Raw genomic sequence first — 16,865 nt, forward strand, 5'->3', positions numbered from 1 at the left:
TGAAAGGTCTTGAGCTCACAAGACTGACGTGGTTTGTTAAACTCACGTACGTCACCAGGTCAGAAAAAAATCTCTCTGTGTTTTTGAATGATTTCCTGACCTTCAAAGATCATTTTTTTTGTTTCCCACAACTAAGATTTTCGTAAACTCTCCATCACCTTCAGCCTCGTATGCAATCAGCGCTTTCCCGGCGCAGCGAAGGAGAAACCGGCGGGTGCTCTGACCTCACAGGTAAACAACCGATAGAGAAATACAAACAGGATTTCAGATAAGAGCCGGAGGTTTTGTTTGTGCGCACAGATCGGAATCGGCCGCAGGTTTATGTTCGGTTTGATATCCCGCTTCATACACAAAGTATTTAGAGAGGAATTATTTTACAGCTGGCGGTGTTATCTGGAGATCAGCTGCTGTACTGAAACAGCCAGAGACGACGGAGGACTAAGATGTCGCAACACAATGAGTCCTCTCTGATGATGAGTCTTGGTTATCATATAGTTTCCAGGTCACATCCTGACCCTTAGTTTAATTGGAGCCCTCCTGAAGGATTCATCCCCCTCATGATCCACTTTAACAGAACCTTTGTTCTGTTTCAGTGTCAGACAGAAGGCCGCCCCGAATCTTAAGCAGGTTTTCACCTTCTAAAGTGTCTTCAGAGAAAAACTGGGAGCTCTCATGAGACGGACAACAACTCAATCTGCCTGTCACGTGGAGCTCTGACGTACCTCCGCTGGCGTCCTCCTCACACACTCCTTGGTGCTGACAGGGGTTACTGTCGCAGCCTGCCGCCCCGCTGCAGCACTGGTGGACCCCGAACACCCTCCTGTAGCCGGACTGGCTCCACTCTGCAGCATCTCCAACTCTAATTGGCTCCCCGTTGAGCTCCAGCTTCTCCAGGCAGCCAATAAAACCACGGGGATGACTTTTGGCCTTTTGGCTGGCCTCCTGAGGGACAGAGGCGAAGAGCAGAGCGCCATGGGCGCGCATCATCCTGCACGGCTGGGACAGAGCGCCGGTGGCCGGGTGCTGCTGGTCCAGGCTCAGTCTGACGGAGGTGGAGGTGACTTCCAGAAGGACGCTGTGCCAGCGACCATCGGATACGGAAGCGGACCTGACGGTGAGCCCACCTGGACCGACACCTTCACATTTGTAGTCAAAGCGCAGCGCTCCGTGGATCAGCTGTAGGAAGAGCACACCTTAAATATTCAAGTCATTTATCAGACGGCGGCATAATGAGCTGGGTTGCTGATAAGATCCTGAGCACTTCTCTGGACCGAGACACTCTCTCCGAGTTCACCTTGCTTTGTTCCGATAGAAGCTGCCAGTTCGTGGTTTTTATGGTCTCGGAAAATCTCAGAGAGAGAATAGTTGGATGTTGCTCAGCTCAATAAGAACACATCATGACAGGCAATGGTTCTCTCCATCTCCCCAGACAGACACAGCTGAAACATTTTGTTATTGAAAACATGAATCTGAGATCAGTGTCTTGAAGACAAGGACCCGGAAAACAGAGTCTGAGGCGGTGGGTGCAGCACACTGGTCTCCACTGACATTCTGACACATTTCACTCAGAGTCTCTCCTGGATGCCAGAGTTTCAGCTGCTCCCTGGAGAGAAAACTCTTGCATCTCTGTCCTTCCAAGATGAAGGACCAGACAGAGAGTTTTTGTTTTCCAAAACAAAACTACAGATTTATGAAACCATGAATGGCCATTAGCTGTTCAAGACAAATACTGTTAAGAAGTTTTGGGTGGTGAGAAGAAATCAGAGTGCCAGGAAAGGACAGCAAAGGAAGGGAAGAACATACAAAGGAAAGACAAAGAAGATGGATTCAAACCCAAAACCTTTTTGAAGCACAAACTATTGGTAGTTGAAGTGAAAATGTAACTAAAAACCCAAGAAACATGAACTAGAATGACCTAAAAGAATAGAGGAAATGAAGCTAAAACTAAAGGCTTTCAGCCCTCCATCAAGCCATAGGTTTACACTCATATTGTGACTTCTTTAAAGCCCATTATCAATTCCATACAGTTATTTTATGTATATAATTTGGTAAGTTTTTTTGAAATATCATTAATAGCAATGGCCTCAATGCAACAGCAGCACTGAGCACTGCAGGTGTGAGCAAGACAGGGAACCTTTAACAGAACGCACCAATAGAACACAGTGGGTGAACATGCTTCATCTTGGTGCATCTGGTTCGGGGGGCTGTTCCAAGGCGCCTTGCTGTCTTTCATGCCATAAAACCAAGTTCATCTCACTTGCTAAGTTGAAGTTAAGTTGTTGAGTTTGGGATGAGTCATCTGGGAATGTGTGGTTTATGACAATATGATATTTCCAAGCCGCGTTATTCAGGAAAAACCATGTTCATTGCAGCTGAACAAAACGTATCCCTCTCTGTGTTTGTGTTGACAAGTCTTTAGAGTAACAAATAGAATGGGTGTTTCCTGTCAGCCAGGCATGTTGCTGATGTTGCCCCTGTACCACACTTCACAGAGGCAGGCGCATTTATTCATCAACATCAGCGTGGGCCTCTTATCATTACTGCCGACTCAGCACTCCTGCAAACTAACAAGCCAGCAGCTTTTTTTTTTTTTTTTCCTCGCGCACCTTTTATCTACTCATGTAGCGAAGGATCTTCATGGCCTCCACATTAAAAATACAGATGCAGTATGTGTCTTGCAAATTGCTACCCGACACCCCTTCGGACGGCAGCGGGCACGATGCATTATTGATACCGCCTCTTTAATCGCCGCAGCATTTTAATATTTTGCGCTGTTTTTAAAAGTAAAGTAGGGTCAGGCAGTGCTGGCGTGGTTTGGGGAAAACGCTCGTTTGCTTTCTGTCTCTTCCACAGGTCCCTGCTTCGGAACAGAAGACGCATCAGCGGTGATTTGTTTGCCTGGCGAAAGCTCCAGAGCTGGAGTCCAGGATCACAACGCTGTGTGGGGAAAAACAGCATTGTTTTTTAATCCATTTTACATGACTTTCTGTGATATCCGCCCAAGATTTATGGCGGATAGTTGCGGAGATTGTGCTGTTGACGCTCAGGGGATTTACAGGATCAGCACCGGCCCGTGTAGCCCGGGCGCCGTGCCAGCTCGCGCTCCGCAGGGACGCAGGCTCGACAGCATCACAGCCTCACGGCTCCGTAAATCAGCGACCCTGCGGACTGGGACGCATCACTTTCTGCGGGGATGTTTAATACTGCTGTGTGCAGCATGCAGCGGTGTTGCATGAATTCTGCTTATATGTACACAAACACAGGAGAGTGATAAATACAGAGCTACAGCCTCACCGCTAACACTAGCTACAGCGTTCACTCACACAGAACTTGAGCATGGGGTCCAGGCAGAATCTACAGTTGGAGGCAGTGATGGGGTTCAGTAAATCAAGTTGGTTTGCTCAGATGAAAATTGGATTTCATGAAGATGATTTGGTAGTTTCCATGTGGAAATGTTCCTCCCTTGTTAGTGAGTGAATTGTAATACAAGAAAGTTTCTGGTCGACTGAACAGAGGTCACCATGCTCACTATAGAGAGTTGTTCAGGCCATGAGAGAAGGACGGACTCGAAGAGGAGAAGATCCGGGACGTTATCTGGGCGTGCTGCAGGTCATATGTGAGGGGAATGAGAGCGTGGGGTGAGCCATGTTGGACTCAAGGTGAAAGTGGGGACCATGATGAGATTGTTGGCTGATGAGATAGTGATCTGTCGTGAGGCAATAGGTCAAATATTTTGGGTCAATCATCTCGAGAGAGGGACGGAGATGAAGGTTGCCAGCCGGGTGGAGACTACAGTGACGTCAGAGCAGCAGCTTCACTGGACTTTAAAGGTCACTGACATGATGCGTGTCTAGAGAATCAGGAGTCAGAGTTGGAAGAGTTAATAAAATAGCTGGTTTTTGACCCACAACGAAGCACACCATGAACCACACGACAACTTATTAACCACCATCGGCTTGACCTCCATATTTCTGTCAATTCTTAGTACTACGGTTCGTCCTCACCTCAGATATGTACTGATGACGGAGCTCCACCACAGCTGTAACAGAATGTGGTGTTTCACAGCCAAAACAAAACATGGAAGAGTGTTGTCCTGCGCAGCGTCTGGATTGATCCACGCTGCTCTCACAACACGTTGAACATAGTGAGAGAGATTACTGACGATTGAGAAGGTTTTAATCGGTTCAAGATCAAGTTCAGAACCTGACGTCAGAAATGACCAATGAATAGTCTGGTGATCTTCAGTAACTCAAGCTGCGTCTTTCCTCCTCCCAGTCCTCCTCATATAGACAGCTATGGTGCAGCCACATCACAGCAGTGAAAACAGTTACTGTTGAGCGCGGCATTATTCATTTAAGCAAATCTGTCTGTCAATAATGTCAGGTGTTTATCAGCCTACTAAAGGCGAAAACACGTGAGATATCAAACATCCGCACACATCGCCAGTCCCAGACCGTTGCCCTGCGCTCCTGTTCCCGAGTGCAATTTTCCGGCAGCTCTCAGCTGCACACCTCAGTGTTTTGGGAGTTTGAGAAGTTGTTTTTGATGTTGTGCGCCCAGACAGCTATCAGACCCTTTACTGCCCAGCATTTATCATGTTACTGTGGAGTCGCGCTTTTCACATAGTTTCCAGCGCTGAGTCGCCTAAGGCGAGAAGCTCACCACTCGCTGAGAGTTTACCGAGACAGCCGGGATGAAGTCCGCGGCCAAAACCCGACTCGCTTGTGTTCACAAACAGCTTTGTCTCGAGACAGAAGCCGTAGTGTGAAAGCGTCCTTACAGAAGAAGATGCTGTGGTTGTCAGCTCATGTGGAGTCAAAATAATCACAAGCAGAATGGAGTCCAGGAGGCGCTCGAGTCAGGGTGAAGAAATGAAGGGCTGACTTGTGGTCTAAGGTTGTAATAGCACCACCAGAAGCAGTGCCCCTTCATCGCTGGGTCTGGTCCTGTGTTTCTATGATGCAAAGTGGGCGAGTCTAAGAAGGATTCGCGAGTGATCATTCGATAGATTTCAGTAACAGTGATGATCGACCGATTCTTTTTAGTCTCTGTTAGGTGGATTGTTTTTCGAGTGCCCTTGAACAAGTCCCTGAACTCCTCTGTCTCTCATCTGTCACGACATAAAAGCGTGAATTATCTAGAAAGTCAATCAGGTTGCGCAACGAGACCAAGCAGGCGCGTGCACGGTCCAGTTGCTACATCTGTGTCAGCGTCAGGTGGGAGCCACCGCGTTTCTGAAGAGCCACTATTACTTCTTCTGCTCTGCTTGCCACGGCGCCTTCTCATTCATGCATTTCCACTTCAAACGAGAGGACTGGACTGGCGACCACCGAGAATACGACTGAGCTTCAATCTGTATTTTCTTACTTTAAGAAACTAGCTGGTGCGCACTGATGAGATTTGGTGGTTGTTAGCACACATTGCAGCGGCACCTCTGAGGTAGCAAAGGTGTGGATCGGGATCCAGACGACCACTTTCCTTTTGAAGCCGCTTCTTTTCACCCTTGTGGAGTGAGACACCCTGGAGGAGGAGCCCGGGGAGAGACTCACAATTAAAGTGTTTGAATATGCAGCCTGAGTGCGCCACATGAACGAGACCAAGCCACAAGGGTGCAGCGCCTCATGTCTGGACCGACAGAGAGAGAATTATTCATGTCTCTAAGAACACCAAGACTCATTATTCCATCCATCCTTAATGTAAAGCCTCTTCTGAGCCATCTTCTATTCCAAAAACCGCCAATGATTTTTTTTTTTCTTTTTATTCCCGGAAGTCTCCTGGTAGCAAAATTCATCAGGAGTGAATGTAAAGGGCAACGATGAGTCCATTACACTTGAACAAAACCTGGAATAAAAAACAGACTTGCATCATCTGCTTGCTAATCTGGAGCCTTAAACTGTGTGTGCATGCCGCTACTGTCGCCTCTGATATTCAGTCAGGCGTTTAGCATACATAGCATGAGGCAATCTGCTTCACAGAGATAAAAGGACGCCGCGCTGGATACGATCAGACGTGTGATTGTTGGAAAGGATGCACTGCCAACAAACTTGAATCTGACTGGGTGTCAGCAGAGGGTGTGACAGTGGTCCGCCATGACGTGTAATAACTGCCAGCGGCTCAGGCGTGGACGGTAATTCGGCCGACATTGACCTTCAATGATGGTGATTATAGTGTTCACCCTCGTGCGAGAGGAGCGTGGAAGGGGTTAAGTGCTTTAACTTAGCAATAACGGTGTGACAGGAAGGAGGAGACGCTCACTCATGCAGTGATGTACTCACTGACACGTTACAGAGTGTGTGTTATCCATGTGGACCCCTGCTCCCCTCCTCGGTCAAGCACCTTGGGGGCATCAAAAGGATGAAAGGGCTCATGGGTGAGGGTTCAGACCAAGGGGGAATCCACCCTTGTTCACCGATGTGCTCTCGTAAACGTTGACATCAATGGGGCAGTGAGTTACAGACAAGGTCACCGTCCTACACTGTTGTTCAAGGACACGGAAGCGTATGAATATGAATCTAGTGACATATGTACATGTCAAGCAAGGCTGTGACAAGGAACAGCAGGTTTCACGCCGACCTTCACAGCATTACGCAGGTGGAGAAACAACACTTTTTCTATGACCTTAGCTAAGTTCAGAAATTGGTCTAAAGTTATTTGGATCTTTGGTGTCAAGACTGGGTTTCTGAAAGGCAGGTTGGATCTTTACGTGTTTACTTTATCGATTGATGTATCTTCAAGGAGCTGATTCCATGGTTGCTACTTAGCCTTGCAGGACCAAATAAAAGGATTCAGTTTTCTTTCAACCTGGAGAAGAGTCCTGACCTCTAGCATTAGCATGTTTTCTGTGGACAGCAACTCTGTGGATTAAGACAAATTCAAACTGCAACCCACATGAAGATAGATATACCATTATGGTCACATGATTCCTGGGTAGCTTACTTGCTAACGTTACTGAGGGGAGCAACCATCTGAGTTCAGCGCTAACGTAAAGAGTAGCCGATCCTCAGATGTCCCTGTCGACGGTTCTAGAACCTCTTTCAGACGCTCTTTTGAGACCTCAAATGTCATTGTGTCCTCTTGACTTGAGCTGATAGGACAACTCCGGACTTCAACTACTACAATTGTCTTTCCAAGTCTAGACTGTGTGACCAAATCGGAACTAGGCTCATGTGTTTCCTCAGTGGATGGACAGTAAATAAAAGCGACTCGGTCAGTTACTGACAATACTGGTGTTTTGGATGATTCATACGATGGACTCACACCCAATAAGATTCATCTCAGATAGTACACCTGGAAGACAACACTCTCAGTGGAAGCCTCACAGATCTTTATCACCCCCATGTGGCCCGGGATCCAAACAATTACAAACCAACATGAGCTCAAAATGTTTGATCTCTACACAGCAGGAGCAGCCGCCGGAGGTTCCCACAGAGGCTCATCGCAATTCAGCCGCACCTTCAGGAGGCGACGAGGCGGTCGACAGCAGAGATGTTTCTATGGTTTCTACGTCTTTTGTTGTCAGTTCCGTCTCTGGACAGCATGATTGCTGCGAACACGTGCTGACGCAAATTGTCATCAGTCAATGAACTGTATTGTCAAACTCTCCTGACACAATTATCCACACTGTGAGGAGCACAAAGGTTTCCTTCGTCAACATATTTATTCATTTACAGTTGAAGAAATGTAGCCAAAAAATATCACGTGGATATTTTCACTCAGGTTGCCACGACTTCCAGAACCAGAGTCGCCATTATCTCCACTAGGTCAGTCCTCCACTGAGGCTCAGACGACAAGCAAACAGTCCCGAGCTTTTCTCATTCGGGCACCTGAACCCTTACCATCTCGAACAGTCAGGACCACCACCTTCTCAGAAGCCCCACCAACCAGCGTGTGTTCAGACTGCAGTTCTTCTCTCAAATCAAACCTTGGCGGTCAAAACAACTGTGGTCAACTCTGATCACTGCGTCCCATAAGAATTCAGATACACACTTTTGTTCTTCTTCTGAAGGACTACCCAGGTGTTCCTGGGACTACCAGGAAAAAAAAACATCTGACCAGCTAGTCCGAGGTCTACTAAGAGTCTCTCCTGGATAACTGAGCTCCTATCTCTAAGAGATCGCATTCTCGGGGTCCCTTCCAAGACCTCGGGAAAGAAGATAAATCCAGCTCTGTCTTATGGCTCAGCTCTTTCTTCACCTCAATCCAGCCCATAGAAACTCGACTTGTTTCCCATGATCAACAGCCCCCACCCAAACTGCGATGTGGGACACTCACAGCCTCAGAAAGAGGCGCTGGAATTCACTTTCCTCTTTCTAATTGTGCTGTCAGAGAGATAAATACCTGCAATACTCCCCAGTCGGTGCCGTTGGCCATCATGATGAGACCGTCCTCGTGGGAAGTCTTGAACCGGAGCGAGAGTGTGAAATGATGGCTGTCTTCGTCCATATGGTGGAGGTAGCGCAGGTACGACGTGTCATTGAATCGCAGCGCTGACTCTGGAAGAAGGAAAACGGAAAAAAAAACATGAGTAAATAAACATCAGTGTCTTCTGAGTGTTCTCCAAATGTGACGGCAGCAGATGAAACAGTCTGCAAACTGAAAGTAAAGTGTGATGTGGGTTCTGACAGACATGACTGCGAGGGAAAAGAGGAGAGCTTCTTCTTCGATGTCTTTGAAAGCGGACGGAGAGAAAAGGGGTCCAGACAGAGTTGAAAGTAATTGGTCAGTGAGTCAGTGAAATGCGTCAGCAGCTGGAGAGCTCTGAATGAACCATGAGTTCATTCACAAACTGGTCCGTCTTTGCTCTCGTTCTCGTCTTGCTGAGATAAAAAATTTAACGAAGCCTTTGGGCTGTTTCGCGGCTTCCCGAAAATCCTGGTGTTTAAGATGAAATTCGTTCGGTGGGAGTTTGATCAAGGGCTGCTTTCGCAGAGCCTGTTTTACATGGACGCGTCAAGAGAAGAGTCAGCAGGAGGGAGACAAGAGGAGAGGGTGGGGCGAGCCTGCGGATGGCGAGGGTGGAGTCCCAGCCATCCCTCCATCACTGCCGGGTAACCTGCTGAGACTGGCTGCTCTTTTGTGTGGCCTCACTGGGATGGGGAGATGTGACTGTGAAACACTCAACTGCGACTCAGATAGACTGCCTCCTTCAGGCAGGAGGCCCAGATCAGAAACCCTTAAAAGGCTGCTTATGAATCGGGGAGATAAGGCAGAGAAGATGAACCTTTCTGTTGCCCTTGACACCTTTTAAAGAGACCCGCACCCGCATCGCCGCCGCCATTCAACCCATCGGCTAAATCCAGAGCATGTTCACCAGTCTAAATAAGGAGGGGACGGCACTAAGACGCTAGGAAGGTACAAAGAGCTCAATGTGTTCCGTCGCCTTGTGTCTCTTAAGGCGCTGCTAATCTGCGACGGAATGTTGGTCGGTGTGTCTGGAAGTCAGGCGACGTCTTAACACCCGAGATTGTGCGATACCTTTGAACAAAGACAAACTAAAACTTCTACCAGACAAAAGAAAGTCAATGTGGCAGCTGTGTGGACAGACAGTGAGATTGAACCGTGGACAATCTGATGACTATTGAGATGGTTTTTGACACCCCAGGACGATTTGAACTTTACAGAGAGAGACCTCAAGCCTCACCACTCCTGGTGAGGCAGCTTCCTCCGTATTTAAAGCAGTCAGGTCGCATTAACAGTTCAGCTCAAGAGGGCAGTTGGTGGAGTTACAGAGTCGCTGCAGCAAGTCACAGGTGCATCGGAATATTATTTTGTTCGACACTAAATATTGATTTGATTTTTTTTTTTTGTAAAAATAAAAACACATATTTCAGCTGAGGTTGAAGTCAAACAACTTAACTGTTTTTGCCAGAAACTACATGCACTCTTCCCCGATCCTCTGAAAATGGACACAAAAATATTGGTTGAATAACTACACAGTAGTTCAAGTGAGTAACATGTTTAACTATATGTATGTGACACTATATTTGATTTTCAGTATATAAATAATAATAAAAAGGAAAAGTTCTTTTTATAGTATTGACTTTGGTTCTTCTTTCATTTTATTTATAACTTAGTGTTAAGTGAGTTAAGTGAGTCGAATATCAAAATGAATCACGATATTTTGATGCCATGATCGTATCGTGTTGCATCATGAGGTTCTCGTCAACACAACCCAATTTGACACCACATTTTTAACCATTTGGCTCTGTCGTTCTCCTTGTCCATGTCTATGAATTACACACTGCAATATGGCGACATGACGAATGAGGAAATTCACATTGCCGTAAATTTAGCTTGATCACTGTAACACGACTGTTTTTACGACTGGAGTTTACGTTACTGTTCTCCAACACACATATGGACGAAAGCCGTGTTTTATGAAGCGGGGAAATAAAAGGTGTGAAAACAGATGGTTTCTCTGACACACCCCGAATTCGCTGTCAATTAAACGCAGAATAGGCCCCGCCTCCTCCAGCTGCCGCTGTCTTCCCATCAGTTAGTGTCGTTTCATCACCCAAAATACTGTTGACGTATTCAAATGAGGTTTTTTTTTTCTTAGACAACAGAGATTTATGAAATCCGATGCGCTATATCATCGACAAAAGAGAGCAGCAGAAGGTGGACCCTTCAAGAGGTACACAGCAGCGCACTCAGATGGATGGGATGCCAGCTGAGGACGACGTGAGCGGCATGTCGATACTCAAAGACTTCAAGAGAGTTCGCTGAGAGACAAGGCTTTGTGTTCGACGCTGAATGACGGTCTGACCAACTTGGTTTTGTGTTTAAGGCTGATAAAAGGCATCCTCACATTCACTGTCTGGATCAGCGGTGACGCTTAACAGACGTACCGTTGCAGGGACAGACGCTCTCCCAGGTGTGTCGCGGCGTGATGAAACCCGCTCTGGCTGTCGTGAAATGGCTCAGGCTCTCTCCCTGCAGACGGACGGCGTTCCGGCATCCTCGCTGTGGACACCCAGGGCCCAGGCAGCCGTTGTGGTGGACCCTGCGGATGTTCAGGCCCAGTGAGTCTTCGATGTCCGAGATGATACCTGTTTCAGACAGACCAACATATGAATTCACCGCGCTGTGCAGAAACATCTCTGGTTTGTGTTTGTCGGTGTGGGACTTGAAAAACCGTTTGAGATGGATCACCTGCAAGTTTGCTGGTCGGCAGACCCGGGACAGGTCCATCGAGTGGCCTCCAGATGAGCAGAACCTCCAGGACCTTGGTGTTGGGCAGCGTCTGCAGGCTGGCCAGATGGAGCTCCTGTCTGGGTAAATCCAAATACTGTCCGAGGAAGCGCTGAAGTCCTCGCCAGTGATCCCCCAGGAACTCCTCCGGCGTCATCCCCACCAGCTGGAGCGTGACGCCAGAGTCCAGCACCCTCTGTGTAGCTGCCCACACGTGAACTTTGACCCCCGTCCACACGCTGAACTTTCCGTCCGTCACGCTGACATTTAGCGAGTAGAATCCCTCCTCCAGGTTTTCGTCCGCCCAGATTTTGCCGTCGGCCTGATCGACGGAGAACCGGCCGCCCGCCGGGTTTTCTGACATCAGCTTGTAGGTCAGGACGTCCTGCAGGTCCTGGTCTGAGGCGTGGAGTCTGCCGATGACCCGGTTTGCAAACATCCCCCCCGCAGAGGTGATGAAGACCTCCAGGGGAACGACGGTGGGGGGATACTTGCTCTGCTCGGTGACGCCGATGTTAATCACACAGATGGACGAGAGCGGAGGGTGGCCGCTGTCCGTCACCTGGTGACACACCACACAGATCTGGTTACACAAGGTGACCTGTTCGCGTGGAAATAGCTGATCTGTGCAGGAGCTCCCACTCCAGAGAACAAGAGGTTGATGGAGTGAAATGCTGAGCGATGGAAGGAAACCTCGCTCATCAGCAATAACAGGGGGAAACAAGTTGGCCAGCCATCCAGAAATCTATGCAGAGCAACTCTTTCATCAGTTAGAAAAAACAGCCTCCGCGACATTTTAAGCAGCTTCCACCAAATGTTTCTTTATTTGTGGAGGTGACGCAGCTTCATTGTCATTTTCTTTAGTACCCCCACTGCGTTTGTCGAGTTTGTATGCACCTTTGTCCGCTGTAGTGGCGGTGAGGTTTGACCTTGTCCAACAAGGTCGGAGATGGCCAGGGGAGTAGTGGAGCTATATTGCACTCAATAGAAACTCAAGGTGGAAGGACACGTAAGAGAGACATGGAACATGAGAAGAAGAAAGCATGAGTGAGAGGTGGGGGAGTGTGTAGGTGAGGGAGAAGAGCTACTCTATTGAAGCTGCCTTTGGGATTGAATATCCAGAGCGACGGACCAAGGAGAAGAAGAGAGTGCAGGCAGGGTGGAGACAAGCCAGAGTTAGAAGAGTCAGCGTGTAGAAAGCAGAAGGTCATGTGAACAGAAAAAACAAAAGAAAACGTGGAAAGACAGAGGAAGAAGCAGCAGCATCCCACCTGAATCTTAAGCTGGTGATGAGGTTTGACCTTCTTCTTGAGGGGGGCGGACAGCGACAGCAGACCTCCCTGGTCCACCTGGAAGCGTCGGTCTTCGTTGCCACTGATGATGTGGAAAGAGAACGGTGGGCCGTTTTTGGGCGTGTCCCTGTCTGTGACCACCAACTGGAGGAAGCTGCTGCCCACCGCCTCACCCTCCTGCAGGAGACCATGGAGTAGGGAGAAAATCACTCCGTAACTCAGGAGGGAGTCACTGCCTGAACTGCTTCCTTCTCAACATTTGGATTTCATTTATATTACCCAATTATTTATCTGTATATATAAGTATTTACTAGTAAACACTGACAAATACAGTAGTCATGTGACAAATGCAGCATCGACAAATGCTGAAATTTAATTTAAAATATAAAAAACACGGTTCGCAGGACAAATCTACGTGCAACTTCTGAGTAAAAAAGGCAAAAACACCTCGACATAAATTCACAATAAAGAAAACCAATGATCTAATTGTAGGGGGAAGAAAAGGGGCTATTTAAATGGGCTCTGTGATGAATCATGTCTGACAAGATACTTTCAAGTTTATTTTCACACTGTAGTGACTTTAATAGAATCCCTCAGCCTCCAGAAAATGGTTCATCAATCTTCAAAGTAAAAAGGAAACACTTTTGGGAGCCGGTGACAGTATTTGAAGTTAATGGAGTAAAACGCGACAGCGATCGAGTCATGTTTTCAAATTAAATTACAACATGAATCACCAAACACAAAGAAGGTACAAGAAAGAGTCAAAGTCACTGATTCATGCTCAACTTCCTGAGGGAGATTCATGAGCGAGAACAGCAACTCTCTCGGCGCTTAGATCAACTCGGAGTGGAGGAATCACCAAGTTCCCAAATCAGGTCTGATCCCAGTCAAGGTCGACGCGCTGCTCCAGTCAGAGGAGCTGAGAGTCGACCGAGCTCTGACTCGATTTTCAGACACCAGTCATTAGTGACAGGCTGAAGGAGCTTCATGGAGCAGTGCCCTTGCTTTCAACGCTCAGTAGGTGGCACTAACAAGTCGAAGGTAATAGAACAGAAGGTGAAATGTGGTTGTCTCTGAAAACGGATGTTCTGAGACGTAGTTGGACTTTAAAGAACACGGTCAGCAGATTGAAGATAAAGGGGAAGGCAGCCAATGAGGTCCATGGATCTGATGAACATGAAGAAGATCCATATAGTGACACATATGTGATATTAGTCTTGGTATTTATGATCCCTGCCTGAATACTGTGATGTTGGGACACAATATGGACATCTACTTAAGGTGACCTAGTTTTTGGTGGCCTCTAGGGGAATGTTCTGCCAGTCACGTCACTGAGCCGCGGTAACTAGGACACAACTTCCTGTCTCGCTCTGTGCACCTGTGAAAGGTCTCTTCATCTTCCTCTTCTAATCTCTGTCAGTTCTAATGAATACCGAGCTGTTCCAGGGGTAACCTCCTACAATAACACCTCATCCACTACCACATCCACTATGAGGCATCCTGACAATGGGGCCAAGCCAGAAGTGTAGAGGTTCTCATCTGAGTCTCTCCTGGATGACTGAGCTTCTTTCTCTCAGAGAGTCCACACAGAGAAGCTCTCTCGGTCATTTCAAAGCTGGTGACCACAGGTGAGAGAAGAAACCCACCAGTCTGTAGAGAGCTTTGTCTTCTGGCTCAGCTCTTTCTTCACCAGCATCCTCATGGCTGAAGGCCACTGAGTCTTTAGACTAAAAAAAAAAACATCATGGGATGAATCCATGAAGTTTTCCAGGGTTTCAGGTTTTCACTTTATGCATTAATGGAGAGTTTAATCTCACTGACTCAAGTTTTCGAGACTCATACTCCAGTGCAACAACCGTGTTTCCACAATGGCAGTAAGGACCATACCGTATATACTCACCTTTCTCACTTAAACACATATACGTTCCATTCGGCCCATAAATCCTCAGTGCACATTTCACACTCAGCCGGGCCGGTAAACATGCAAATGCATCATTTTAATGCAATTAAATATGAGTCATTCTCATGGATTATTCATGTGATGCTGCTTAACATTCAGCTGTGAAGTTTCAGTCAGGATTTGGAGGATTTACAGTTGATTCAAGCAGATTTATCACCTCCGCAGCGCCGCAGGAGGGCGGTGGTTTGCATCACCTGCTGGAGTCGAGGAACCGGGGTCGATCCCGCGGTGATAAATAATGAATCAAGGAGCGGAGAGAGGGGGGCGGCATGTGAAGGGAGGAGAGGTCATTTGTTCTTTTATTTCTCCTGATCCATCTGTGTAATGCAATCAGATTATCTTCATCAGGCCGGCTGGCTGCTGAGGCGGGAACAGATGGGGGAATGTGGATTTATCACCCACCCAGAGTGTTTGGCTCGTGAAGCAGCTATATACTGTGACGGGTCGGGGATTTCCGATTTGGCAGCGGTGCAGCAGGTAGAGTGATGACAAGTTGCCACAGTCGTGTGCGGTCGATGCCGGAGCTGGAGATGATGCCACACAGAGAGCTGAGGGCCCAACTGAGTGGTGTGTGTGACCAGTGATGTCGCAGGTTGAACAAACTTTTCTACCCTCTGCCTCATCCACCCTCTTCACCTTTCAAGCAAGTGGCTGCACGTCTAAACCACCAGACTTTCCCGCCAATTCCGCTGATTGGTGAGCCTCCTTTCGCCCGGATGAAGTCATGTGTGACGCCAAACGCTCACATTTGCCAACAAATATGGCCGCCAAGGGAACACGATTCGGACGTGAAGGATTCTGAATGCACTCACGAATGTCCGAATTCCCATGACTGAACTGTCAAATAGACAGAACTAAAAAGTGGAACTCACTAGTGCAGCATCACCCGAACACTACATGGGTCGGACGTAAACAAACATGGCTGACCTCCAGACTCTCTCCAGGCTGTTTCTGACTCTCAACATCGTGACCCTGTGGAACATGTCAGCAGCTACTTTTTTAACTGGCTGGATTAATGACCCACTGAACAACTCCAGTGACACACACATAAACATTCCCCACCTTTATCTCTCACACTCCACCCATCCAAACCTCCGTCTGTCTCCGCCCTTGTGAGGAGCTCCGTAACAAAACAACCATGGTTCGCAACACGCTGTCAGCCCCGCAACTACTCATGGAACATCATCGTCAAAAACATATTTATCATCATTTATTATGTGTAGGTGTGTGCCTCTTGCAAATAAAGCATATTTGTTGAGCTTTATTTTAAGCTCAAAATTGACATTAATTTCAGTCCATATTTAAAAATCTGCTGCAAAATCCGGAATTTTTGGCAGCAACAATCAATGAAGAAAATACAATCCTAGCCTGATGCTGACTTCATGTTGCACAATGACAGTAATACTGGGGCTTGCAGCTGCTGGAAGTTGTGCAAGAGACCTACAATACAAGACACATAAACAAGGACACAATGTTTCGGGTGGATGTAGCCCTAAGCTTCGTCATTTCAGGACGTATATCTCTGACAGACACGTCGTGCTACTTCATTTAATAGTCCTGGCAGCGACTTCAAGGTTTTATTGAGAAAAGAAGGTGCCAAGAATATGAAGAGCTTTGGCTCCGACAAGATATAATCTACAGACTGTGTTGTGTGAGTCATAAATTCTTGAGAAGCATTTGGCCCGTGTTTCCAACTCAGGATTAGAGGTTGTGCGTTCACCTTTATTTAGATGACAAGTTCATTTGAAGACGCAAAAATACATTATTAAATTCCTGCATTTTGCAAATTGTAAGTTTGTTGTATAACTCAGCTGAATATCTTGGCATACAAAATACATTTTCACCATTCACCTCAAATGAAATCCGTACACACTGTACTAGTGATGTGAAGAAAAACCCAACAGAATGTTGTGGAACCAGCCTCTTCTGGTTCCTCATCTGTAAAGGGTCTGCCGCAGCGAATCAGGGTAAATGCCTTGTGCCTTCTTGGAGATGACGCTCCTCCGTCACGCTGCTTCAGCGTCAACAACGCTGCCATGTCGACCACACGCCACGCTCTTATTCTTCCACCGTTTCATGCATTGATTCGCCACACATGAAGGGCTTCTTCTAATCACGTCGCGGTGGTTAGAAATGAATGCTAACAGAGCTGCTTCCACTGCGAGGCAACCACATGAGCTCAGCGGAGGACACGCAGGTGCTGGCTGGAAGTTGTCCCAGCATCAGCTGGTGATGTTCCTCCAATGTTGCGTCACGACTCTTTTCCACTAGCCAGTAGCATGCTGTGTAAAATACTCTGCAGAATAACACGACGTGAGGAAATAATTGCCACACAATTTCACGCAAACTAGGTAGCAAATCCCACGATTTAAGTCGATCAAAGCAACATTTAGACATAAATAAATTATTTTTATTTAGAATCC

At 47.3% G+C, this 16,865-nt stretch overlaps 1 protein-coding gene across 2 annotated transcripts in view; it reads right to left on the minus strand.

Annotated features, from left to right (window-relative positions):
• Window positions 1-16,865, minus strand: part of fat2 (FAT atypical cadherin 2) — a 97,491-nt gene that overhangs the window by 13,496 nt on the left and 67,130 nt on the right. The window contains exons 20-24 of one of the 2 annotated variants that reach the window (XM_053878436.1): window positions 12,462-12,659; window positions 11,152-11,752; window positions 10,848-11,048; window positions 8,338-8,492; window positions 723-1,176 (exon numbers count right to left, since the gene is read on the minus strand). In XM_053878436.1, the coding sequence (XP_053734411.1) occupies window positions 723-1,176; window positions 8,338-8,492; window positions 10,848-11,048; window positions 11,152-11,752; window positions 12,462-12,659 (1,609 nt within the window). Of the gene's footprint in view, window positions 1-722; window positions 1,177-8,337; window positions 8,493-10,847; window positions 11,049-11,151; window positions 11,753-11,806; window positions 12,293-12,461; window positions 12,660-16,865 lie in introns of those variants that run through there. The other variant, XM_053878437.1, reaches the window with a different exon arrangement.

This window comes from Synchiropus splendidus, chromosome 11 (assembly GCF_027744825.2).
Source record: "Synchiropus splendidus isolate RoL2022-P1 chromosome 11, RoL_Sspl_1.0, whole genome shotgun sequence".
NCBI classification, from domain to species: Eukaryota; Metazoa; Chordata; class Actinopteri; order Syngnathiformes; family Callionymidae; genus Synchiropus; species Synchiropus splendidus.